Source organism: Panthera leo, chromosome D1, assembly GCF_018350215.1.
Source record: "Panthera leo isolate Ple1 chromosome D1, P.leo_Ple1_pat1.1, whole genome shotgun sequence".
NCBI classification, from domain to species: domain Eukaryota; kingdom Metazoa; phylum Chordata; class Mammalia; order Carnivora; family Felidae; genus Panthera; species Panthera leo.
Window position 1 is genome coordinate 22,538,719 of NC_056688.1, and position 27,513 is coordinate 22,566,231.

At 39.5% G+C, this 27,513-nt stretch overlaps 1 protein-coding gene across 1 annotated transcript; it reads left to right on the forward strand.

Moving 5' to 3' along the window:
- Positions 1-25,711, forward strand: STT3A (STT3 oligosaccharyltransferase complex catalytic subunit A). Its single transcript, XM_042905574.1, has 18 exons — positions 1-74; positions 2,177-2,303; positions 3,037-3,097; positions 6,392-6,513; positions 6,925-7,070; positions 8,681-8,771; positions 10,138-10,244; positions 10,903-11,067; positions 12,612-12,792; positions 13,821-13,976; positions 15,355-15,446; positions 16,134-16,289; positions 16,524-16,712; positions 17,528-17,644; positions 17,764-17,866; positions 21,225-21,413; positions 22,674-22,789; positions 23,592-25,711. Exons 2-18 carry the CDS (start codon positions 2,216-2,218, stop codon positions 23,628-23,630), a joined length of 2,118 nt encoding a protein of 705 aa, XP_042761508.1. The 5' UTR covers positions 1-74; positions 2,177-2,215; the 3' UTR covers positions 23,631-25,711.
- Positions 25,712-27,513: the final 1,802 nt, after the last annotated feature.

The window sequence follows — 27,513 nt, forward strand, 5'->3', positions numbered from 1 at the left end:
CGCTGCCAGGGTTGGGTGCGCTGCTGAGCGGATGGCAGAGGGAGCCCAGCCGATTCCTGAGGAACGCTGGCCAGGTGAGAAGGCCTTAGGCTATAACTTGAGAATTAGCTGCAGGTGCAGTCCAGGTTGTTGGTGGGGTTGGACGAAGTGCTGGAGGTGGGGCTTTAATGGCGGCGGGTGGGGTGTGGGAAGCGGGGTCTAGGGCCTTGCAGAGGAGGGGGCGTGGGGTGTGGGGTGGAGACGTCCTGGGATGGAAGGATGTGAAGGTTCGGGATGGGGCGTGCGCTTAGGCCTGGAGGGCGTGGGAAAGATTGGATCCTGCGACTAGTTCTGGAGGGGAGGGCGCTCAGGATGCTGAGGTGGTGGGGTGTCCCGCGGTGGGTAGTGTCAGAGGTGTTATATGCAGGTGGGAGGCAGGGAGTTGGGACCTGCTAGAGTGACCAGAAGAAGGGGGTGGGATGGGGGAGCAAAGGAGTGTGAGCAGGTGTGAGAGTGGGGGCTAACGGGGATGGGGAAGTTTCCGTCTTGGAAAACTAGAAGGAGGATGGGATTCGGATGCCACAGCTCGCAGGCACCGTTGAGGAGGAGACCCGATGCTAAGTGTTTAAAGTGAAGTGTCTTTTGCCCTTATTTGCTTTAGCGATGTGCTCAAATGACCAGAGAGCACACTAGGAAAACTCCCTTAAGGTCCTGCCTCAAATTACCAGTTCCTTTACTCAGCTTGCAGGTGGAGGTTCTAGTACTCTCATTTCTTCCGCTGACTCTTCTAGGTGTGTGGCTCATACCAGCTCGTAGTGGTGTTATGTTTTTCTGTTTCAGGCATTCGAGAAAAACAAGCACAAACTTGAGCGATGTGGCGGGATTATTGACTTCCTGGAGTTAGGTGTTTATTCTTGATTGCAAGATGAGGTTTTCCTTTGGGGTTGTAATTAAAAACACATGCAAAACTGCCCCTCTGGGCCAGTTACTTATGGAAAAGATGTTGTCAGAGCTAGGAATGTATGATTCTTTATGCCTTCTGCCTAGTCTGGTGTTTTTTTCCCCCCCTATTTTTTCCTCCAATAATACCGAGAAAAAGATCAGGAGGCATGAAGGTTCTTTTTTCTCTCCCTGCAGTCTTGAACAGTGTTGCATATCTTTTATTACTGTATTCTTTATAACTTAGCCCTTGATGAGCTTATGGTTTAAGAAGGCAGCACTTTCTTAAACAGAAATAGCTAACCTACTTCCTTCAACATTTTATTTTAATCTAGCCCCCCCCCCCCCCCCCCCCCCCCGCCGAGCTTTTCTTGTTTCAGTAGGAAATTTTATTTTCTTTTCCCTCTAGATTGTCATCTGGTTCTATGAGCTATCTCTGAGATCAGTGGCTTAAATCGGCAGTGTCAATTACAGGCCTATCTTGAGACAGGCAACTGGAAGCGTCTATAGATCCGAGCAGTAGTTGCACTGTGATACATGGGATTGAAAGCGCAGTGATTGTGTATGTGTTTCTCTCCCTCTTGAGTGCATCACTGTATGTGTGTTAGTGATCATCATGCTCTTTAGCTGGCCCTGCAACACCATTAGGATTTGGAACAAAAAGAAGCTCGTGGCCATTCAGTTGCTGCTGAAATGTAGGGCCGTATATTGGGCATATTCAGTCATAGTTTGATTTCTAATTTCACCCCTCTATTTAGTATTCATTTCCCCATTTCCTGCTTTCTTTCATACATTCCTGCTTTTTCTTGAGTGCTCTTTTATTCTCTGTTTCTTCTTTTTCTCTATTTCCAGTCTTTTCTATTTTCTTTGCATCTCTTCACCCAACCGCCTTTTTCTATCCCTGTGTTTGCTCTTTACTCCTGCTGTACCACGCTATTGCCAGTTGTGCTTTTTATGTATTATGTACTTGTTAGCTGTGAAGGAGTAAGAAGCAGAATTCTGGTGATAGAGTCTAATCACTCCTTTTGAGTCTTGACACATGGACCTGACTCAGGCCTACTTCCTTGCCAGTCGGTCAGACTTCAGGCAAGGCTAGGGTGTTAGTATTGGCTCGGGTGTCAAGTATTAGCTCTGACCCTCTCGGTGTGTTCGTTAGCATGTGTCTCTTTTATGGTTTTTTTGCCGCCATAAAACATGAAAGTGAATTAGGTAAGTTAGAAGTGTCTGATGTCCTACAGTCTTGACTTTTCCTTTTCAGCTATTTGAGTGTCATCTGCTGCCTCCCATCGATGTCAAGATGACTAAGCTGGGATTTTTGCGGTTGTCCTATGAGAAGCAGGACACACTACTGAAGCTTCTCATTCTGTCGATGGCTGCTGTGTTATGTGAGTGTGCATGTGGACCTCTCTTTCTTTGCGGGTGGAAAGGAGAAAAAAATCAAGAATGGCTTACTTAAATGTCTTGTTCTTTTCAGTAGATTGCAATGTGTTGTTTTTGCTCTTATCCATCAGTATGATTTTATGAAGACAAAAGAAACACAAGGATTATGAAAGTCAGGGCTAGAGATCATCTGGGAAAGAATGGGAAGCATGCTGTACTAGTTGCCTACTTTAGTATTTCTGAAAATCTCTTCAGAACTTACTGTTTGTTTGGTTTTGTTTTTTTTTTTTTTTAGATTTTCTTGCTCTTTGTGAGTCATAAATATAGTCTTGATTTGCCTTACCCCCCTTAGTTTGTTCCAAAATAAAAGTTCTGGGGAGGGGAAGTCAACGATTAAAAAAGATGACCATGTAAGTGGAGTGCAGTATTAGTAGGTGAATGCATTGTTACAGGTCTTGATAGTTAAATGTGTCCTACCTGTGTGGAAAATGTAGGTGTCATTGTCAGGGGAGAGTGAACTTCTAAGTGAATTCTACCCCTAACATGGGGCTTGAACTCAGGACCCCAAGATCAAGAGTCACATGGTGTACTGACTGAGCCAGGCAGGCACCCCTATTCAGGGATCATTTTACATTTCCTGTGACTTCTGTGCTGTGCTATTATCTCTATAATACTACAATCTACTATTATTTTTCATGGCGCACTACCATTAAGGTATTAACTCTCTGATTTTTGCAGCGTTCTCTACTCGTCTCTTTGCTGTCCTGAGATTTGAAAGTGTCATCCATGAGTTTGACCCGTGAGTACTTTTGCTTGATCTGGTATTTGCTTTGGGAAGCATTCAGGTCAATGGATTTCCAAGTGAAATTTTAATCAGCTCTCAGTGATGGCGTTGTGCTTCCTATATAGTTAGTGGGGAAAACCCTCAAGTTTTCCAACAGAGATAATTGCTTTCTTTTGAGACATTTCTGTTGGAATTAACCAAGTAAATCTCTCAAACTCATAGGAAATATGAGAAGCATTGCTGGTGTGCCTGCCTGTTAAGACCGGGCCAGGCTAGGAGAAGTCTGTTTGCTCAGCTTATTGAACAATCAGTGATGCACTTTGAGGAAAAGGGGCCTGTTTGAGGCTCAGAAGAAAATCACAAGTCATGAACTTGTGATTTAATGACTGTTTGTTTAACAATTTGTATGATAGAAATTGGATCTACTGGTTAAGTTCTAAGACATTGGGGAACATTTTAAGCCATTAATTTGATTAGGGATTTTGTTTATTAGATAAGAAAAGGTATAGGTGAGTATTCATTTTGTTTCAAGCACTGTTTTGCAGATCGTCTCTAAATCCTTAACAACCCTATTAGATGGAGGTCCTATTTTCTCCTTTATATAAATGAGGAGACTAGGCCTGGCAGCGGCTATTCAAGTTACACGTTTGGAGGAGCCAAGATTTGAATCTAGGTTTATCTGTCTCTGGATACTGGGGTCATTTTGTTGTATTGCCTAAAGTAAAGCCAGAATCATAGGTTCTTCAAGCATCATTAATATTTTAAACATAGCATATTTCAGTTTATGGAGCATTGATTCAAAAGTTGATTTGCAAATTTGATATTTTGTGTAGGTGTATGAAAGCCCTTTGGAGGCATACAAATATTTTCTTTGGGGTCTCTCAAATCAATTTATATTTTTTTCTCATGAATGAGGAAACTTAATCTTTTTGTTTCTTGATCACCAGTCTGTTAAGGCTTCTTCTCAGATTCTCTAGATGAACAAACATTAAGGTGAGATGGTCAGGGAAAGCAAGACTGTCTGGTCTGTAGTCATAGGCCTGGAAAGGACTGAAGAGATCTTGTGATTTGATGCTTCCATTTGCAGAGCAGGAAACTAAGGGATTGTGACCCCAGTCAGACCTCTTTCCACTAACTTAGACTTCCTCTGCCTCACCTTCCCTTCCCTTCCCTTCCCTTCCCTTCCCTTCCCTTCCCTTCCCTTCCCTTCCCTTCCCTTCCCTTCCCTTCCCTTCCCTTAGGTAAAGGACAGAGTTTTCACACATGTTGACTGCCTGCTACCCTCCTTTCTATTGTTTCTCTGACAGTTACCAAAATAACGTTCAACAGCAACAAACAGATGGGTAGAGATTTCTGCCATCTGCTACTTCTGCTCACTTCAGCTGCTAAAACTTGACTGACCAAGGAGGAAATAGGGTTAGAGGGATGGCCAGGAGAGGTGGTTAGTCATGATTGCCTTTAGTAATTAAAAATTTGGTTTATTTATTTATATTTTTTCCTTTTCTTTTTTTCTTATGTTTTTCTACTTTTTTAAATTAAGTTTATATTTGACTGTAGTTGATATGTAATGTTACATAGTTTCAGGTGTACAGTACAGTGATTGGACAAGTTTTCAGTGCTCAGCATAAGTGTGGCTACCATCTGTCGCCATACAATGTTATTACAATATCATTGACTATGTTCCCTATGCTGTGCCTTTTATTCCTGTGACTTATTCATCCCATAATTGGCAACCCATTATCTCCCACTCTTCCTCATCCATTTAGCCCATCCCCCCAACCTCTACTGCTCTGGTAACCATCGTTTTCTTCTCTGTATTTGCAGGCCTGATTCTGCTTTATGTTTGCTTGTTTGTTTGTTTTGGATTCCACATGTGAGCGAAATCATATGATATTTGTCTTTCTCAATCTGCCTTATTTCATTTAGCATAATACCCTCTAGGTCCATCCCTGTTGTTGCAAATGGCATGATTTCATCCTTTTTTATGGCTGCATAATATTCCATTGTGTGTGTATGTGTGTGTGTGTGTGTGTGTGTGTGTGTGTGTGTATGTATACCATATCATCCTTATCCATTCGTCTGTCGATGGACTTGTAGGTTCCTTCTGTATCTTGGCTACTGTAGATAATGCTGCAGTAAACAGCGGTGCATATATCTTTTCAAATTCATATTTTCATTTTCTTTAGGTAAACACCCAGGAGAGGAATTACTAGATCATATAGTATTTGTTTTTAATTTTTTGAGGAGCCTTTGTACTGTTTTCCCCAGTGGCTGTACCAATTTACATTACCACCAGCAGTGCATGAGGGTTACTTTTATTCCACATCCTCCTCAACACTTGTTATTTCTTGTCTTTTTGATTTTAGCCGTTCTGAGAAGTATACGGTGATATCTCATTGTGGTTTTGCTTTGCATTTCCCTGATGATGAGTGATGTTGAGCATCTTTTCATGAGTCTGTTAGTCATTCTCTCAAGTTTCTTATTTAAAAAGAAATAAGAAAGTGTTACATAGCTTGGACCTAAAGAACTGTGTCTTCCCATGTATGACTCTTAAGCATTTTATGTCACATTTTTTTTTAAAGATTTTATTTTTAAGTAATCTCTGCATCCAACATAGGGTTCGAACTTACAACCCTGAGATAAGAGTCGAATGCTCTACTGACTGAGCCAGCCAGGTGCTCCTTAAATATTTTCTTGCTATTTCTATTTTTATGCTATTATGTAGGTGGCATTCAGAACTATTTTAAACAACATGAGTAGAATTTGTTGTTAAGCTTAAACACTCATTAAGAAGTTTGTGTTACTGAGTGGATTAAACTGTGACATGCGTATAGTGTTACACCAACATCTCTAGAGATGCTCATCACTTGAAGTTATCCGTGTGTCCTTCTGTGTGCTATTGAAATCTTTGTATGTTCCTTTTTCTTGAAAAGAGCCAGATTTATTGATGTCCACATCTCAGCTGTTCTGTCTGTGGGTGCTTGAATTCTCTGACTGGTGCTAATACCTACTAATTGCCAGGCCGGTGAAGTATCCTACTTGAGTTAGGCTCCGGTTGCATTTCCTTCCAAGACAAGCAATGCTTTAGTTGAGACATGTGTGGAGCTAGAAATGAGGGGACATATGGTAATGTAAAATGATTTTCATACTTGGCATAATTTTTGGTACCTAACTGATTTGTAATCATACAGATTGATGTAATGTTCAGTTCCTCGATGGTGTGACCTGAGGAACAAGATTCTCTGCAAATTGGTATAGTTATTTGAGTTTGAAGAGGAGGAGATACAGATCATTTCTTTCTTGCTATAGGTACTTTAATTATCGGACTACCCGGTTCCTGGCTGAGGAGGGATTTTATAAATTTCATAATTGGTTTGATGACCGAGCCTGGTATCCTTTGGGACGAATCATTGGAGGAACAATTTATCCAGGTGAGAGGAACAGGGTTTTCTAAAAAAAAAAAAAAAAAAAAAAAAAAAAAAAAAAATTAACAGAAATAAGGTATTTGTATGTTATAGAACAGTTTCTCATATTTCTAATGTCTGCATTTTTTGTGACAATTATAATTTCATTCTAATTACCAGTTCCTAAAAGTGGATCTTCTGTATACAGGAGAATATGTGTGGGAGCTGGGGATGGGAGGTTTTTCATAAATTCTGGACTTCGGATTGAATCCTAAGAAGAGAAATTTAATAAGCTTACTGCAGTTACTATATTAGTGTTTCTGGTAGTTTGTCAGGACCTATGTTATCACTTGATTGATACTTTGATTCTCTTTCTCTTTCCCTTAAGTTCTTGGTCTTACCAAGATAACCTAATGGAGTTTCTTCTTCCTGTTACAGGCTTAATGATCACGTCTGCTGCAATCTACCATGTACTCCATTTTTTCCACATCACCATCGACATTCGGAATGTCTGTGTGTTCCTGGCCCCTCTCTTCTCTTCCTTCACCACCATCGTCACGTACCACCTTACCAAAGAGCTCAAGGTGAAGGATTTGGGGTGATAGGCTTGGGAATGAATGTTGTTGAACCTCTCTAGTAGATGCTAAAGGGTGGGGGTCTGATAGCCATAGAAGGGCAGGGAGCCAGAGGCTACAGATAGCTTTTGCTAGGCTGAATTACTGGGTTCACTCCAGCCCCTTCCTAGAACATGTGGTTTCTTCTTATTAGCAACTGATTGTCCTATACGAGAACATTTGAAGGTCAAATATAAATTTCTACATAAGATAAAAAAAAAAATGTTTAAAATGTAAAATGTGAGCTTTAGATTTTGAAGTCCTCGCAACCTAAGGGAGAGGAAAAATAACTATAGGAAGTATTCCAGAATGGTTCATTCTTCCTACTGGAAGTGGACATTTAGCAATTATTTGTTGATTCTTTAAACATATATTTAAAATTTTTTTTTTGTTTTTGGAGAGTGAGCGTGCATGTGCACATGCACATGCGAGCTGGAGAGGGGCAGAGGGAGAGAGAGAATCTTAAGTAGGCTCCACACCCAGTGCAGAGCCTGATGCTGCATCTCATGACCACGAGATCATGACCTGAGCTGAAATCAAGAGTCGGGTGTTTAACTGACTGAGCCTCCCAGGTGCCCCTATTTAAAAATTATTGGGGCGCCTGCGTGGCTCAGTCAATTGGGTGTCCACCTTCGGCTCAGGTCGTGATCTCACAGTTTGTGAGCTCAAGCCCTGCCAACAGCTGTGCCAACAGCTCGGAGCCTGGAGCTGCTTTTGGATTCTGTCTCCCTCTCTCTCTGTCCCTCCCCCACTCGTGCTCTGCCTCTCTCTCTCAAAAATAAATAATAAAAAAAACATTAAAAAAATTATTAAATCACTTTTGGAGTAGATTCCATAATGGCTCTCTTTTTCTAGGGTTCTGCCTTGCTGATCTGGCTCCTTGGATGCTATTCTTAGTTTGTGGCTGTGGTGTCAGGGAGATACCTGAGAAGTGATAAACTAGTAGGAGGTTTTGGGACTCTTGAGTTTAGTTTGGAAATCTTTTCATCCTTCTCCTTGCTGCCCTTGTTCCAAATTTGATTCTTATCAACAGACAAGTCCCTACTCTTTTGGAGTGTGATTATATTTCGTTGTTTCTCTCTCCTGACCTCACAGATTGCTTTTTGATATTCCAGCTTTATTATCTAAGTTCCTGGCATCTTTAGTCCAGACAGATGATCACCTTTTGGCTTTTTGGCTTAAATAATAATTGTCTTCCTTTTGATTATCCTTGCATAGCTTTTAGAGGTGTGACTGTCCTGGCAGTGTGCAGGTATTGTTAGGGGCAGGGACTCATAAACCTGGGAATGCTCCAGCCAAACAGCCCATTCTGGGGCAGTGTCTGATGTCTGACAGCTTACATAATTTGTCTGTCCTTAGCATATATGTATTCAGTTTCAGATGTGGTATCATCCTGGGGAATTGGTTGTGAAGTCTTTAGCTTTCTCGTGCTGTGAACATTTCTAGCATTTCTAGCATCACGTCTACCTTGGAAAGTGTTGGACTGTGTTCTGGGCCCAGTATAAGCAGGACTAGTGGATCCTCTCTTCTCTCTTGTGAGTGAATAGTGTTAACTTCCTGTTACCCCTCTTTTCTTCCAGGATGCGGGGGCTGGGCTTCTTGCTGCCGCCATGATTGCTGTAGTTCCTGGGTACATCTCCCGATCTGTGGCTGGCTCCTATGATAATGAAGGTAAGACTTAAAATGCCAAAGATGGTAAATTCATCTCATTGTTCCATAGACATTCAGGAAGTGCAGTAAAATCTGAGTTCAGATCTGATGTTTAGCACTAGCAAAATGGTATCTGGGTGAGAAGATTAGAAATGGGCTGGAAGGGACCTGAGACAAGTTTATAATCTCTCTCTATCATCCCCTTCAGAAAGGTAATTTCCTTTTATAAGGGCTTTATCTCTTCTCTGGACTGATAAAAGTAGAGTTAGTTTAGTGTTGAATGGTACTATTATTTTAACATTGTAATTATTTGCATTATTTTCCTAGATAAGAAAAATGGATATCCTTTTTTTTTTAAGATTTTATTTTTAAGTAATCTGTACACCCAAGGTGGGGCTCGAACCCACAACCCTGAGATCAAGAGTTGCATGCTCTACCAACTGAGCCAGCCAGGCATGCCGAGAAATTAACGTTCTTAAAGCTATAATGACTTTTGTTGACTGTGTCAATTCAGCCTATATTTATTGAATGTTGTTGGGAAAACACAATGTTAGGTATTATAGATAATGAATAAGATAATTTTGGCTCATATTTAAGGAATTACAGTGACCAATGAATAAAATTATGTTGGCCTATAATCTATTAAGGAAGTTAAATACAGACCTATAACTCATAACAGGTAGGTAGTATTATGTGTCACTAGAGAAGTATGAATAAAGTACTTTGGAGTGTGAAAGGAGAGGTTAATTCAGATTTGGAGATCAGGGAAGACTTTGGAAGTAGTTGAGGTTGCACTAGGCAGTGAGGTTTGGACTTCATTAGGCATATATATTTATTTTTTATATTTATTTATTTTGAGAGGCAGCGCACGTGCGTGAGTGTAGGAGGAGCAGGCTCCATGCTGTCAGTGCAGAACCTGATGTGGGGCTCGATCTCACAAACCATGAGACCATGACTGGAGCTGAAATCAAGAGTCAGATGCTCGACCAACTGAACCACCCAGGCGCCCCTCATTAGGCACATATTAAGGAGAGGGGCAGTCAGGGCATAAGGACTGGCCTGTGGTAAGATGCAGAGGGTGGATGGTGCATAATAATGTGGAATATCTTTAGGACTCTACACTAGCAAGGAATTTAGTGCCTGGAAGGAATAGTAATAATATTTGTTTTATACTAGGTATTGTTCTAAGTCCTTTAACACTTTTATGAAATAGATACTATTATGGCCTCATTTTTATAGGAACCCGAGACAATAAGAGGTAAAATAATTGCACTGTTAATGGGCAGTAGGTTTGAGATATGAATCCAGGAAGTCTGTTCCAGAGTAGTTTTCTTAAATATTACGCAAGCATGGCCTTTTATTGAATTTTTTTCTGTTCTTTCTGCAGGGATTGCCATCTTCTGCATGCTGCTCACCTACTACATGTGGATCAAAGCAGTAAAGACTGGTTCCATCTATTGGGCTGCCAAGTGTGCCCTTGCTTACTTCTACATGGTAACTCTTCACTCCTGTATTCCACGAGTGTCTTTATTGGGACTGATACAAATTGGAAATAGCTCTTGGGCTTTGAGACCATGGATTGGAGGCTAGAAGTCTTTATTTTCTCTTCTATCCATACAAAGCCTAATCCAAGGCAGGTGTGGCCATCCGTTGTGTAACAGCAAGATAGAGGCAATGTTTTTAATTTTTAAAGTTCTTCAGATACCATATGACCCGTGGATACATATTGGTTGGCCAACTCTCTTTTCTGCTGTGTTCCTTTAAAATTTTTCCTTTTCTAATGTATTTTTTTCCTGTTCAATCTTACATAGTCACTTAGACTTCTTCCCTTAACTGCTTCCACCTGCTCACGTTTCCTATGTATCCCTAAATTGTCCACATGACATTACAATAGATGGTGTTGCTGCTTTTGTTATCATGATGGTAGGAGGCATAGGGAATAGGGGATTGAGTTACAGTAATAGGGGTGACTTTGATTTTTCTACTTAAAGAAATCATTTATTTAAACTCTTGAAGCCACTTGTCATAAATAAAGCTTATAGTTACTGTAAAGGGACTTACAGTCCCTTACCTTTGAAAAGATCACAGGTAATATTGTAAGTGGTGGCCTGAAGAGGAGCGCTCAGAGGAGCTCTTTTTTATCCTGTCCTAGGTCTCTTCCTGGGGAGGCTATGTGTTCTTGATCAACTTGATCCCTCTCCATGTACTGGTGCTGATGCTCACAGGACGCTTCTCCCACCGGATCTATGTGGCCTACTGTACTGTTTACTGCCTGGGCACCATTCTTTCCATGCAGATCTCCTTTGTGGGTTTCCAGGTGAGCCCTAGACTGAATAGAGTTGTTAGCTTCCTCAACTTCTTTAAACAGCTCCAAGTAGCTTGATTTACCTTGGACCGTTGTGTTAACTGAAGTAACAGAATCACTGGTCATTAAAGTCTGCTTCCAGGGGTGTGTTAATATTTGCTCCATAAAGTTTGAATTTAATGACTCTTAATTTGGCTTAGGTTTGTGGGAAGGAGGGATATTTTGAGCTGAGTTGATATGAATGCAAAGTTATTTCCAGTCCTTTTTAATGCTAATGAGTCCATTTAATAGTAATGACCCCTGAACTTCTTGATGGGATCTATGTGAAAGTCCTTTAGGAAGCAAAGTACAAACGTTTTTATTTTTTCAATTTTCTAAATGTTTATTTATTTTGGGGGAGGGGAAGAGAGAGAGAGAGCACGAGCACGCGAGTGGGCAAGTGTGAGCAGGGGAGGGGCAGAGAGAGGGAGACAGAATCTAAAGCAGGTTCCAGGCTCTAAGCTATCAATACAGAGCCTGATGTGGGGCTCAAACTCACAAACTGTGAGATCATGACCTGAGCCTAAGTCTGCCACGTAACTGACTGAGCCACCCAGGTGCTCCTCAAAGTACAAACTTTTAACCCCATTTCCCATAGGGTTAAGAGATAATTATAAAGTCAGAGAATAATGTGGTGTGTTTGATTTCTCATATAAAATTCTTATGGAAATGGAGGACTTATTCAGAGGTCAGCTTGTATTTTCTTTACTGATCACCTGCTATATGCAATTCACTAATCACTGGGAAATTTAAAAATTAAAAATATGATTCTTGTCCTTAAGGAAGTTACAGTCTTGTGGGGAAGGAAGTACATGCAGCTGTCTATATTCTGTAGTATAGCAGTTCTGGAAATGTAATTCGCCGACCAGCAGCAGCATCAGGAACTTGTTAAAAATACAAATTCTGGGGACAGCTATCAGACTCTGTTGGTAGAGCATGCGACTCTTGATCTTGGGGTTGTGAGTTCAAGGCCCACGTTGGGTGTAGAGATTACAAAAATAATAATAAAGTTAAGTATTGTGAGGAACCAAATAAACTCCAACAAATTTTTTTTATTCAAAAACAGCAAATTCCAGGGCTTCATCAGAGACCCACTGAATCAAACTCTAAGGGGTAGAGCTCAGCAATCTGTGTCTTAACACCCTTTCTTCTTCGCCCTCTCCATGATTGTGGTACTCACTAGAGTTTGAGAACCACTGGTCTAAGCAAAGAATTTATAAGTAATGAAAGAGCGAAAGTGCGTGGAACATAGAGGGGAGTGATGGATTTCAGTTTGGCAGATTGGGAGGAAATGGTATTTGCAAGATAGAGTAAGGTGTGATTTATAGGACTCCAAATACTGTTTGGAAAATGTGGTAGGTGAAATTAGCCCCTCTCCTCCATTGGCCCTACCTAATTCCTTGGAGGCCTCAAAACTCATTTGAGCCTTTGTTTGGTCTGAACTGGGTCAGGATAATTCAGGTCTAGGTTGGACTCATTGCTTTCCAGCATTGTCATATCTATGCTTTTACCTACAGCCCGTCCTTTCGTCAGAGCACATGGCGGCTTTTGGGGTCTTTGGTCTCTGCCAGATCCATGCCTTTGTGGATTATCTGCGCAGCAAGTTGAATCCACAGCAGTTTGAAGTTCTTTTCCGAAGTGTCATCTCCCTGGTAGGCTTTGTCCTTCTCACCGTGGGAGCGCTCCTCATGCTGACAGGTAGGGAAGGCCCACAGCTTTTGTAAATGGATATGGACACATAATGAACTTCAAAAATAGGGGTTATTTCTTGACCACAGAAAGATTCATTCTTTTTCTCCTAAGAGTATAAAGTCCTACTTCTTCAATTCAGTCCACTTGTCAGCCCCAGTGTTTGGATTCTGCATAGTTAAGAATGTCTTGTTAGAGTAGCTCTTTTTTTTTTTTTAATGTTTATTAAAGAGAAAGAGACAGAGCATGAGTGGGGGAGGGGCAGAGAGAGAGGGAGACACAGAATCCGAAGCAGGCCCCAGGCTCCGAGCTGTCAGCACAGAGCCCGACTCGGGGCTCGAACTCGCAGGGCTCGAACTCGCAGACCACGAGATCATGACCTGAGCCGAAGTCGGACGCTCAACTGACTGAACCACCCAGGTGCCCCTAGCGTAGTTCTTAATGTTAGCAACATCACACTTTGTTGAAAGGACTGGATCGTGCCTTGCTAATTTTTCTCTCTTTTTTTTTCCTTTTCTTTCCTACTGGTAGGGTAAGAGAAATCATAACACTGCTGGCCATTCCTTACAAACATGGCCTGTCTAAGCCCTTATGCACTAACTCACGGCTGTTTAGCATGCCACATTTTTTTCCTTTGTTTTTCCCATTTGTCCTTCTCAGAGGCTGATTGGATTCTGCCTAGGTCTGTCTGTGTGGTCTATTTCAGAGCAGCACTGGAGGATGTAGTAGCTTTGTTTATAGAGCTGACCTTGGTTTGGCCAGATTTGACCCTAAAACCTTCACAGGAAACACTTTTGCCTCCCATCTCTGACTTTATGTACAGCCTGACTTTATTCTGCTGGCTGGGCTGACAAAAGTACTCTCAAGTTTGAAAGGAAAGAGTGAGATTCTCAAACTATTGATGGTATTTTAACAAAAACTTAGTCCTTTTCTGTCTTAGAGACTCTTATGAAAATTGGATATTGTGATTAATTAGGATAAGATGTTATTTTGTTTCAAGTGTGATTGTGAAATATTTGTTGCTTCTTTGCTGCCAGGAAAAATATCTCCCTGGACTGGGCGTTTCTACTCACTGCTGGATCCTTCTTATGCTAAGAACAACATCCCCATCATTGCTTCTGTGTCTGAGCATCAGCCCACGACCTGGTCCTCATACTATTTTGACCTACAGCTTCTGGTCTTCATGTTTCCAGGTCTGTCTACTTTGTGTTCTGTAGTGGCCTTCTTTGTAAGAATCACCATTTGATTCAAAATAAGTAAATTACCCTCATCCTTGTACTTTGTTGTTGTTTTTGTTTTTTGCCTCTTTACCCTATGCAGTACAAAGGATGGCTAAGCACATTTTTCTAATATTTGAAGCAGAGTAGAAGTCAGAAGTTGAACAGTTGGAGATGCTGGCAAGTTCAGAGCCTCACAGTTTTCTGTTCATTTGTATTATAAGTTAAAATTCAACTCAAATTTGTATTCAGGCTTTTGTTTTTGTTTTTGAGTACTTTCAGTGTACCTCTCTCCCATCCCCCATCCCTGACTCTTCCCCATTTATCTATCTTCTTGGCAGTACTAAAGTTTGAGAATAGGCATGGCTGGTTGTAAAGCCTCAGTTACTTACCTTCTAGCCAATCCAGAAATGTTTTTGAATTTACTGGTGGTGGGGTGTTTCCTTTTTTATTTTTTTAATAAAACAGCTTCTATGGTTTTTATCCCTCATGAAAGTAAGTTGTTGTCTATTGTAAAAAATACAGACAAGTTAAAAAAAAAAATTGGGGAGTTCTCACCAAACATCTATTGCTATTGTTAACATATTGATGTATATTCATCCTGTTATTTATTCATTTATTTATTTTAGTCTTTTTTAAATTTTTTTATTTAAAATTTTTTTTTTAGTAACCTCTACACCGAACCTGGGGCTCAAACTCATGACCCGGAGATCAAGTGTCACATGCTCTTCTGAGCCAGCCAGGCACCCCCTCATCTAGTTATTTATTGAATAAAAATCAGATAATACTGTTTATTTTTTTTTTAACATTTTCTCATTTTTTTTTGAGAGACAGAGAGAGTGACCAGGGGAGGGGCACAGAGAGAGAGAGAGAGAGAATCCAAAACAGGCTCCAGGCTCTGAGCTCTCAGCACAGAACCTGATGTGGGTCTCAAACTCATGAACCGTGAGATCATGACCTGAGCCTAAATCTGCCACTTAACTTACTGAGCCACCCAGGTGCCCTCAGGATGATACTGTTTTTCCCCAATTTTTTTCATTTTACAAAGAATCATAATTTCTGTTATTTAGTATTATTTTAGAGATGTAACATTTAAATGTATTATTTGTTAAATTTTTTAAGTACAGAGATGTGTAAAGAAGATGGCAAATAGTCCATAATATCCTGCAGCAATATTTTAATTGATATATTCTATTATATAAATACGCTATAAAAACTACATCTTTAATGTTGGATATTTAAGTCGTTCTGACTTTTTGATGTTTTAAAGAGTTCTATAGTAAATAAATGTCTTTGCACATATCTATGATTATTTATTTTAGCTACCTGCTTCTTTTTACTTTTACTTTTGTAGTTGGTCTCTATTACTGCTTTAGCAACCTGTCTGATGCCCGGATTTTCATCATCATGTATGGTGTGACCAGCATGTACTTTTCAGCTGTCATGGTGAGGAATGCTCTCAGTCCTAGCAACATTTCCACCCCTGACTCTGAGGTGCATGGCAGGATTCAGAATGTAATGATTGTGCACGTGCTTTCCTTGGAGCATTTGAAGAACTGAGTTGTAAAGCTGCTCACTGGTGCTGATCCTTCCCAGGAATGTATGGTGCACTCATATATTCTGGTGGTGGGGCCCAGCTTTCTGGGATTCATAACCTTGTGTTAGGGAGAGACACATATACTCTGTTGGATAAAGTGACCATGGGCAGCTTTCTTTGTGTCTCTTTCTGAGTGTCTTAAGAAAGGAGTTGATGTTTTTTCCTTAACGTTCTGGGGAAGATTGCCAAGTATTAGATTGTTGAAAGAGGAAAGATTTTATAAATTGTAGTAAGACAGTGTTTGTTATGGTTTTTTTTTTTTTTTTAAATTTCAAACCATAGTTAAAAACATTCTTTAACATAGCATTATTATTCAGGGTGCTTTCATATATTCGCATGTAACTGAAAAACAGCTTTAAGAAGTGTATACTTCCATTGTAGATGTATCAAATATTTTCTCATATTCTGTTCTTTTTTACTAAGAAATCATGTTTGTTGAAAACCGCTGAATTGATGTCATGATCTACTACCAGGTTGAAGTCTTTAATTTTGTAAAACACTGATTGAACTGTGTTTTTGCTTTCTGTCTCTTTTAGGTGCGTCTCATGCTAGTGTTGGCACCTGTAATGTGCATCCTTTCTGGCATTGGAGTCTCCCAGGTGCTGTCCACTTACATGAAGAATCTGGACATAAGTCGTCCAGACAAAAAGAGCAAGAAGCAACAGGATTCTACCTACCCTATTAAGAATGAAGTGAGAATTAAGCAACACTAAGAACAGGCTTGGGAAAATGTGTGTGTGTGTGTGTGTGTGTGTGTGTGTGTGTGTGTGTGTGTGTGTGTTTTGAGTGAGGGAGTAGAGTGCTGTCATAGTGGGTGAACTCATACAGGTCTTGACTCATTTGGATTCATTTCATCTGTATTATTTTGTGTAAGAAGCTGTTCTGAGTTGTGTAAATTTAATTTACAACACAGTTTTCTTGTTTAGGTGGCAAGTGGGATGATATTGGTCATGGCTTTCTTTCTCATCACCTACACCTTTCATTCAACCTGGGTGACCAGTGAGGCCTACTCTTCTCCCTCCATCGTGCTGTCTGCCCGTGGTGGCGATGGCAGTAGGATCATTTTTGATGACTTTCGAGAAGCATACTATTGGCTCCGTCACAATACTCCAGAGGTAAAAATTTGGGGGGGAGTGGGATTGAGGAGTCGGGTGAAGTTGGGGACATTTGCTCTGATAGTGAATCATACAGCTTTTAGATGGGTGGAAAGCTGGAGAAATTGGAACTATAGAACCCTCGTGCTGAATGAGCCTTGAAAGTCAGCCTTCATTCAATTTAGGATTTCTTTTGTATCCTTACTGATAATCATCTACACTCTGACACTGTGGTGATTTTATCATGAGGTGGACCATCCCAATTATAAAAGAAATCAGAAAGTAGAAACATGAAAAAAGATAGTTTCCATAAAGTGATCACCGAATGATAAACACTTTTAACATTTTGGTTTAAAGCTTTTGGGAATCTGAAGTGATTTTCTTTGCAGTAGCTATTGGGAGTAGTACTTCTGAGTTAGACTCTTAAGGAGTTAAGCTGTAAGAATTTCTTAATCCTAGTGCGTCATATCCTGTGGTTTGTATTCCCTCCCATTTTTATAATAACTGCTTTTTGTGAATTGTGAAAGATCATTTAATATAATTACCTGATGACACCAGAATGTTTATTTGGAAATATCACACGGTCCCCCTACACCTGCCATCCTATTATGCTTGTTTATATAAGGTGATCTGAGATGAAAGTATTGGGAGTGTTGGATTGTATAATTTATACTGAGATTTCACGATTATATGTAAATGTAGTACCAAGTGCCAAGAATTATTTTCTTTGTAGGAAGTCCCTCGCTTACTATACTATAGGATGCCCTTCCAGTTCTCTCGTATTTGATTTTTGGAGGCAGCAAGCAACTTATTTTCATTTCCCATTCTTCTTTCAGGATGCGAAGGTCATGTCATGGTGGGATTATGGTTACCAGATTACGGCTATGGCAAATCGGACAATTTTAGTGGACAATAACACATGGAATAATACCCATATTTCTCGAGTAGGACAGGTAAAGTGAAGGGATTATATGAGTATTTGGCTCATGGGATCTAGTGGGAAATATTTCTCTCTGAGGGATCACATGACTTGGAATTTTTTGCTTTGAGAAATGTGCATTTATTTTTCTAGGCAATGGCATCCACAGAAGAAAAAGCCTATGAGATCATGAGGGAGCTTGATGTCAGCTATGTGCTGGTCATTTTTGGAGGCCTTACTGGGTATTCCTCTGATGGTATGTACTTGATTCTATTTCTAACTATAGTCATAGATTCTAAGAAAACTAGATGACTGTCCTATTTTTCTGTCTTTTTACTGATCTCAACATATTTTCTTGGTTGGGGAAGTTCCTCAGTATTTGTAACGTTAGGGGTGGTTTTGTTTTGGTTTTTTTGGCAACAAGTAGGAGGTAAATGTAAATAATTCTCATTTAGATATGGCATGGTATAGTTGTCTAAAGACCTAGGAGTTGCTTACAACCAGGAAACAAAGAACATAAAGCTTAGCCGAACCTATTGTGGTGATCATTTTACAGTATAGGTAAATCAAATGAAAAATAATAACAGAGTAAAATACAGTGTGGAAAAAAACATAAGGCATCTGAAAATGAACTTTAGAATTAGCATTTTTATTTTATTTATTTATTTATTTATTTATTTATTTATTTATTTATTTATTTTTAACGTTTATTTATTTTTGAGACAGGGAGAGACAGAGCATGAACGGGGGAGGGTCAGAGAGAGGGAGACAGAATATGAAGCAGGCTCCAGGCTCTGAGCTGTCAGCACAGAGCCTGACGCGGGGCTCGAACTCACGGACCGCGAGATCATGACCTGAGCTGAGGTCGGCCGCCTAACCGACTGAGCCACCCAGGCGCCCCTAGAATTAGCATTTTTAGTGGGTTTAAGCCATAGATTCATCTGCCAGCTTAAAATGTTTCATATTTGTTATATATATATATATATGTATGTATATGTATGGCATATGTTATATATACATATATATATATGTATGTATGTTCCCTGTGATTGTTAGCAAAATTCTATTTTTAGAAGAATCATCAAAACATGGTTTGCTGCCTTAAAAAAACTTTTAAGAAATTAAAGCAATACTTTATATATTTTAACATATTAAATTCTTTTGAGGGTTTATAACAAAAAATGGTAGGGAGTACCCTGTCCCTAAACTTAAACTCCCTTATGATACAAGTTTCCAGAGGCAATTATTTCTCTAGTTGTTTCTTCTAGTACTTATGTTCATATTTAAAAAAAATGTGTATTCTATTCATTGAGCATTTTATATATGCTATATCAATTTATAATTGTAGATAAGAAATTTCATTCTTTTTACCTTTTCTCACTCCCTCCTTTTCCTCTTGATTCTCCTTAGTAGAGTTAATTTTTAGTTTTTGGTTAAATCCAGATAAAGTGTTTTCAAAATCCTGACTATGTAAATATTCATTGTTGAGTCAACCAGTATACCATGGTTACAGTCTTTCCTCGAATAACTTTTCTTTTCCTGCAGTTACTAACTACCCCTTATTTCTGTCTTAGTTTTCTTTGAATATATGCCTGCTTGTAAAGATCTTTAAATTTTAGATTATATGTATATAGTACTTTAATGTGCCAAGTATAAAGTAAGAAGATTGGTTTTCTTGTGTGTCTTGTACAGCAGAGGAGGAATGGTGAGAGCAGGAACATGTGTTCACAGACTTGAACTTTCACAATCACACCAGCACTATTTGTGTGTAATTATTTATAGGTTTTCTAATAGTCACAATATAGCCAAATCCTATAGAAAAGCATTTGTGTATGTATGTCTATGTGTATATGTATTTTTATATGTATCATTGTACACATATATGTGGTAGAAAGGGATAATTTCTTGAGGTCTTAGCACTAACCATTGTTAAGTAACCACTTTCAGTCAGTTGACCTTTTATCGCCTACTAACGTGCACAGAAGTGTGTTTAATGCTGGCATAAAAATAAATGTCATTATTTGGAACATACTGTAATTTTTTTGTGTGAGATTAAGGAAATTACCATATCATCCCCTGCCTATGGCAACCACAATTCTGATTTCTGTTTCTGAGTTTGTTTTTTTGGATTCCACATAGAAGTGAGATCATACAGTATCTGTTTTTCACTGTCTGACTTATTTCACTTAGCATAATGCTCTTAAGGTCCATCTCTGTTGTTGCAAATGGCTGAATTTCCTTTTTTTCTTTTTTTTCAATGGCTGAATGGTATTCCATTTTATATATGTGGTGTGTGTGTGTGTGCGTGTGTGTATCTAGATATATAGATATAACATTTTCTTTACCCATTCATCCATCAGTGGACACTTACGTTGTTTCCGGGTCTTGGCTATTATAAGTAAAGTACAGTGAACATGGGGGTGCAGTTATCTCTTTGAGATAGTAATTTCATTCTTTCAGATATATACCCAGAAGTGGGATTGGTGGATAATATGGTAGTTGTATTTTTAAAATTTTTGAGCAACCTCCATACTGTTTTATGTAGTGGCTACATACCACTGCCAATTTACATGCCTACCAACGGGATATAAGATTTCCCATTTTTCCACATCCTTGCCAGCATTTGTTATGTCTTGTCTTATGATAATTAGGTGTTAGGTGATATCTTGTTATGGTGTTGAGTTGTATTTCCCTAATGATTAGTAATGTTGAGCACTTTTTCATGTACATGTTGACCATTTGAATATCCTTGGAAAAATGTCTATTCAGGTCCTTTGCCCATTTTTAATCAGATTATTTGGGGGTTTTGTTACTTTTTTTTAAATCCTTTTTTTTTTTAAAGCTTATTTATTTATCTTGAGAGAGAGAGAAAGCATGAGTCAGGGAAGGGCAGGGAGAGGAGAGAGAAAGAGAGAGAGAGAGAGAGAGAGAGAGAGAGAGAGAGAGAGAATCCCAAGCAGGCTCTGTGCTGTCAGCTCAGCCCAATGTGGGGCTCAAACCCACAAACGATGAGATCATAGCTAAAGTCAGAGGCTTAACCGACTGAGCCACCCAGGCAGCCCTGGGGTTTTGTTATTAAGACATATGAGTTCCTTATATTTTACTTCCTTTATTTTGTTTTTGGACTAAGTCTTACAAGTCCAGTATGTACTTTATATTTCTAGCACGTCTTAATTTGGACTAGCCACCTTCCAAGTGTCAGTAGCTACATGTGGCTAGTATATAGAGCTCCTATATTGGACAGCTCAGCCCAGCTAATACCTGGGAATACTATCTTTGTGACTTAACTCTGGACCAATAGCACAGGATTTCAGGAATAATCTACAGGAAGAGTTGTAAATTTTGAGGGAAAAGTTTTGCTGCCACATTGTGTTTCATGTTTTTAAAAATTAGACTTAAATGGTACTATTTCCCATTTAAAAATGAGGGATTTTCTTAGAAATTGTGGCTTTTTCAAATGTCATGTCATTATGTTGTACCCCTTAAACTAATATTGTATGTTAACTATGCTTCAGTTAAAAAAAAAAACAAGGAAAGAAATGGTAGCTTTTCATTAGGTGATTTAGCTCCAGCAGCCTTTGTGACACAGCAATTCTCTTTCTACTTTTTTCTAGATATCAATAAGTTTCTGTGGATGGTCCGCATTGGAGGGAGCACCGACACAGGCAAACATATTAAGGAGCACGATTATTATACTCCAACTGGGGAATTCCGTGTGGATCGTGAAGGTTCTCCAGTGCTGCTCAACTGCCTTATGTACAAGATGTGTTACTACCGCTTTGGACAGGTCTACACAGAAGCCAGTGAGTGATTTATAACATTAATAACACAGTAAGAGCCGTGATCGCTAACACATACAGTTTTTTCCAAGTGCTTTACATGTATGAACTCATGATCTTCACTACAACTCAAAACATAGATACTAATATTATTTCCATTTTATATATGAGGAATTTCAGGTACAAATAAGTTACTTACCTGCCCAATGTCACATAACTAACTAGTGGCAGAGTTAGGTTAAACTCGGGCGGTCTTGCTCTAAATTCTGTACTTTTACCCATTACATTTTATTGCCTCTCAGTGAAAGAGGAGAGAGGAATGGAGAGAGGAATGAAGGGGGATACAGTGATATAAAGGACTTTTCATTTCCTTAAATAAATACATGGAGACTAATCTGATTAGGTTAAGTCTTTCCTTCTGACTTTAATTTCTTGTTTCTGCACTAGGGACAATTCCTGAAGTGGATTCTGGCCTTTGATTTCTTTTTGTTTTTTGGTTTTTTTTTTGAGAGAGGGAGACAGAGAATGCATGCATGTGTGGTTGAGGTGGGGGCAGAAGGGGAGAGAGAGAGAGAGAGAGAGAATTCCAAGCAGCTCCATGCTGTCCAGCTGACACTCAACCGACTGAGCCACCCAGGTGCCTCCCTCCCTTTTTAAAAAATTTTTTAAATTTAGTTTTATGGGGTGCCTGGGTGGCTCAGCCAGTTGAGCATCCGACTTCAGCTCAGGTCATGATCTCACAGTTTGTGAGTTCGAGCCCCATGTCGGGCTCTGTGCTGATGGCTCAGAGCCTGGAGCATGCTTCAGATTCTATGTCTCCCTCTCTCTCTGCCCCTCCCTCCACCGTCTCTCAGAAATAAACATTAAAAAAAATTTTTTTTAGTTTACTTTTTTTTTTTAGAGGGAGGCAGGCCTTTGACTTCTGATAGGTTCTTCTCTGCATGGAAGGGTTACTTGTGTAACACAGAGGCCTCTGGGTAGCATCCCCAGGAAAGGAGGGGCTGGGAAGTCAGCCTCCCACCTCTTAAAAGAGATAGCCTCCATGAATTTGCCAAGCATTAACTTGGAGAGGACTTGAGTCAAGGTAACACTTGATCTGTGCCTACTACCTGATGTCTTTTTGTATAGGTCCTACTCTCTACACAAACTACAGGCTGAGAAATAACATTCCATTTGGTAGATGATTTATCAGATTGATTTACTCTTTCCTTAGGAAATCAGCACTGTAGAAGTGTTTCTTTCTCTCTCTCTCTCTCTCTTTTTTTTTTTTTTGTCCCATTCTAGAGCGCCCACCAGGCTTTGACCGTGTCCGGAATGCTGAGATTGGGAATAAAGACTTTGAACTTGATGTCCTGGAGGAAGCATATACCACAGAACATTGGCTAGTCAGGATATATAAGGTGAGCAGGTGCTACACTGAGAAAGCAGCTCTCATGTTTGCAGATTGGTTCTAGTGCTTAAGAATGGGCCACATATTTGTAATATAGGGACTTTATTTTTTTAAGTTTTTTTTTTTTATTTTGAAAGAGCATGTGAGTGGAAGGGTGGCAGAGAAAGAGAGAATCCCAAGCAGGCTCTGTGCCATCAGCACAGAGCCTGGCATGGGGCTTGAACTCACAAACCATGAGATCATGACTGAGCCGAAATTAAGAGTCGGACGCTTAACTGACTGAACCACTCAGGCTCCCCTAATACAGGGACTTTTCTAATGTCAGAAAAGTAGTTTGCAACTCAGAATGTTAATATTTTTATTTTAGATTGTTGTTAGAGAGTAGACACCTAGTCTGCTGTCATTTTGGCTGTGGTTACAGTGTTATTTTTCCAGTTGGGGCTGCACTTGATCTGTTTTAGTAATTATCAGGCTTGGAGGGGAGAAAAGTGTGTGTGTGTGTGTGTGTGTGTGTGTGTGTGTGTGTGTGTACACTACATTTTCTTTTACCCCCTGAAGAATTTATGGCATAGAGTTACACAGAAATGTGTTATATCTCTTACATAAGAAAAGATTGACAACCCCTGATATATTTGGCAGGTAGACCAGGTACTCTTGAGAGGTACTCCTAAAGGCTAAGCAGAGAGTAGCTAGTCTCAAACCTGTGTTCGTTTTGTCACAAAACCAAACGAGGCAGCAGAACCCAACTCAGTAGAGAAGCTCTCCAAAGTTGACCTGATCATAAATATTAAAATGACATCCTTACGTTGCAGGTAAAGGACCTGGATAATCGAGGCTTGTCACGGACATAAATGTTACAGCCAGCTCTGATACGCTTCGCACTGAACGCGTCACGTTTAGGACGCTGAAGACGTTTTTTAAATATGCAGTTTATAAGAACAGAGCACGATGGGATTAGTATTGTCTGGAAGTTTTGCCCTGGGCAGTATGGGCTGGGCCAAATGGAACGATTTTTATAATTCTGAGCAGGTTACCAAATGAAATGTCATGGCTTTACTTTGGTCAATTAAAGGGGGGAACTTTTTTTTTTTAAATGTGCCTTATTTCTTTTGACTTATGGCTGGTTTGAGAAAGGCAAAAGTTTGTGCTGGGCTGATAGAAGGAGGGAAAGCAGACCTCGTCCATGCTGTTAGCTTCCTAATTGAATCCCGTGGGGGCATTCTGTCTCTCTCAAATCAGGAACACTATCAAGGACTAGCTCAGATCCTACACGTACAAATAATTTTGTCATTTCAAAAATCGTAGCACCTAGCACAAAGCCTTGCATACGGTGGGTGCTCAGTAAACTTTTATTAAATAAATAAATGTTTGTGGAACCAGAGGAGTGCCATTTCTGGGCAGGAAAGGCAGTGTGTTGCCGTCACGTCTCTGTTCTTAACGTCTCTTGTCCTTAGAAGCTCTTTGCTTTTATGAGGGACAGAAGGTAGTCGGCTAGCCAGACCTGATTTCACCAGTATTCTTTGGGACTAGCTAGGTTTTTTTGTTTTTGTTTTGTTTTTTTTCTTGAGCAAGAATAAATCAAGTGAGCATCACTTGAAGTTTTGAAGAAAGACTCAAGGCAGTGAAATTATTGTTCTCAATGGACATGAAACTTCTCCAGTGTTATATATGGAATTTGATGATCAGTCGGTATTTTTGAATCAGCTGAAATATAATCAGACATTTCTATTTGAAATCCAGCTTTTCAGTATTCACTTATCCATGATACAGTAAATGTCTTTTTCTCATTTCTTTTAGCTTATATGCGAAAACCCTTGTAATTATTTAAGGGTGGCTTCTTTCTCCCTTAGTGTCAGCCTGTTTGTTGTTATTCTATGCTGCAAACAAACTCAATGATCTGGTTTTGAAGCCCTGGTGAAATGAGCTACAAATTGAAAGGGGGAAGAATTGCTATTACCAAGTACCTAGAGACAGTGGTAGCCTGACTGCAGTAAAGGGGAAGAGAAACTCAAAAACAAACTTAACTGAAAGCCCAGTAGTTCCATCAATATTTAATGTCAGGACAAACAGCCTTATATTCAGTACAGTAGGACACTGTGTATTTGACAACATACGACATATATCAGTGATGTATATAAACCCTAAGTCATAACAAAAATACAAGGTAACTGTTGAGTGTTGCCTGTTTAAGAAACAGGAGCAATTACATGGCTTTTAGATAAGTCAAAATGGTGCTCCTAAAGGGTATGCTCAGGTATTCTTGTATACCCAGGAAACTTAGCCTTCCAACCAACTTCTATACCAAGTGCTTGACCTGTGGGTGAGATTTAGATTTGATGTAAGATCTAATTTACTATATGTAAATATGTTACTTGATTTATATACAGAATTTCTCCCTAGTGGAAGAGGTTATTCTGAGTTTCTTTTTTTTTTTTTTAATCGATATGAGCAATACCAGGTAAAGATCATTAGTGATCTTCCTTGGTAGTATATATGGGCTAGATAACCCTTTAACTTATCACTATCATTGCTACTCTTACAATTTTAGTTTTGTTATCTTCTAGGCTACGTGAAGCTATCTTTTTTTAAGATTTTACTTTTCACCTTTCATGGTTGTAGTGCACCTAGTGTAAGAAAAATCAAATAGTTATAAAAAAAGCAACAACACTGTTTTCCACCTCCCAGAGACCCCACTTTCAACTCTGCTGATTCTCACATTACTTACCTCCCTATCATTAAATAACTTGCTTTAGTTTGCTGTGTGTTGGTTTTTCAATTTTAGGTATCATTTGTTGACTTGGTGGTGTGGAAATTGAGGGTGCTATGCCCATGGACACACAGATTCTTACCATTTTAAAGTTCTATATTTTAGTTATGATTTAGAATAGCTCAATAGTTTTTACTTTATGTTTTTTCACAACTGGGCCATGTGGTATATATGCTTTTACGGCTTTTTTTTTTTTTTTTTCCCTTCCGCATAACTTTTTTGGAGAAAAAAGCTTTTCTCATTTGTATTTTGTACTTGACACTAATTTCTCCCCAAGCTCTCCTTCATTTGTGCCAGCTTCCTTTCAATATGTTCAAGCTTGTTAGGTATTCATTCTTGGGGATGTCTTCTGTTTTGGTATATTCTCGTCTGGATTGGTTTACGTCTTAGGTCTGCTACTCACCTGTTGGGTTGGTAGGTCTTCCATATTGTGTTAATCTCCTAATTTCCTTCTTGATTATCACCTCTATTTACCTTCCTGAGAAAATGTGTGGGAGATAGATCTTGCATGTTTCTTGTCACACTCAATTGGGCAAGTACAGAGTTCCAGGTTGGGGAGAACTTTTCCTTAGAATGATTATTTTTTTTTAATTTTTAAGTTTATTTCTTTGAGAGAGCAAGCAAGCGAGAAGGGGAGTGGCAGAGAGAGAGGGAGAAAGGGAATCTCAAGCAGGCTCTGCACCATCAGCACAGAGCCTGACGTGGGGCTGGAACCCACCAACTGTGAGATCATGACCTGAGCTGAAACCGGGAGTCAGACGCTCAGCCAACTGAGCCACCCAGGAGCCCCTCCTTAGAATTATTTTGAAGGCATAGGCCATTCATGGTTTTCTGTCTTCTAAATGTTGTTGAGAAATGCAATGCTATTCTGATTCTCAATTTTTTGGTATGTGTCCATTCCCTCCAATTCCCACCACAGGCCTATTAGGAACCTCTCTTTTTATGTAATATTTTGGAATTTTCCCAATGATGCACTTGGGGATGGGTCATCCATTGTGCTGGGTACTTTAAACTTTTAAGTATGGAAAGTCAAGTTCTTCAGTTCTAAGAAATTTACTTATTTGTGTATTCTCTCAACTCCTTTTCTCTTTCTGAAAATTATTTGGATGTTGGACTTACTGGGTTAGTCTTCTGATATTCTTTTTTTTTTTTTTTTTAATTTACATCCAAGTTAGTTAGCATTTTTTAATGTTTATTTTTGAGAGCGGGAGAGGGGCAGAGAGAGAGAGAAGATGATAGACGATCCGAAGTGGGCCCTGTGCTGACAGCAGAGAGCCCAGAGTGGGCCTTGGACTCACAAACTGTGAGATTATGACCTGAGCCGAAGTTGGATGCTTAACTGGCTGAGCCACCCAGGTGTCCCTAGTCTCCTGATACTCTTATATGTACTCTTGGTTTCCCATCTTTATTTTTCTTTCTGGGAGATTTCCTAAACTTTTTTTTTCTAACCTTTCTATTTAGTTTCCTTTTTTTTCTGCTGTTACTATTTTTTTTTTTTTTATGTCCAAGAGCTTTTTAAAAAAATAATCCTTTGTTTTAATATCCTTCATATTAAAGGCCTTTTCAAATTCTTGGTTGTCTGCTCTTCTTAGGAAGTGGGGCCCTAAAAAGCTGATTGGAAGGTCTATATGGGGTGGGGCTTACTGAATGTCAGCTGCTCTCCTGTCATCTGGCTGAGTTGTCACGTTGTTACACAGGAACAGAATTACATTGTTACATAATTGTTACATAGGAGATCCCTGATACCGGTATTTTTAGATCTTTTAGATAGGTTAGATTCCCTCCTGAAGGCCTGTATGTCTTAGGGATGCCTACCTGGCAGATTTCTGGGAGTAAGGTGGGGCAAGAAGGCTTTGAGTTTCAGTACATAAACTTAATACCTTTGTTTTCAGTAAGGTACCCAAGTTTTTAACTGTGCCTGATGCTCTCCAGTTAGGATAGGGTTTACCCTCTCAAGTTTTGTACCA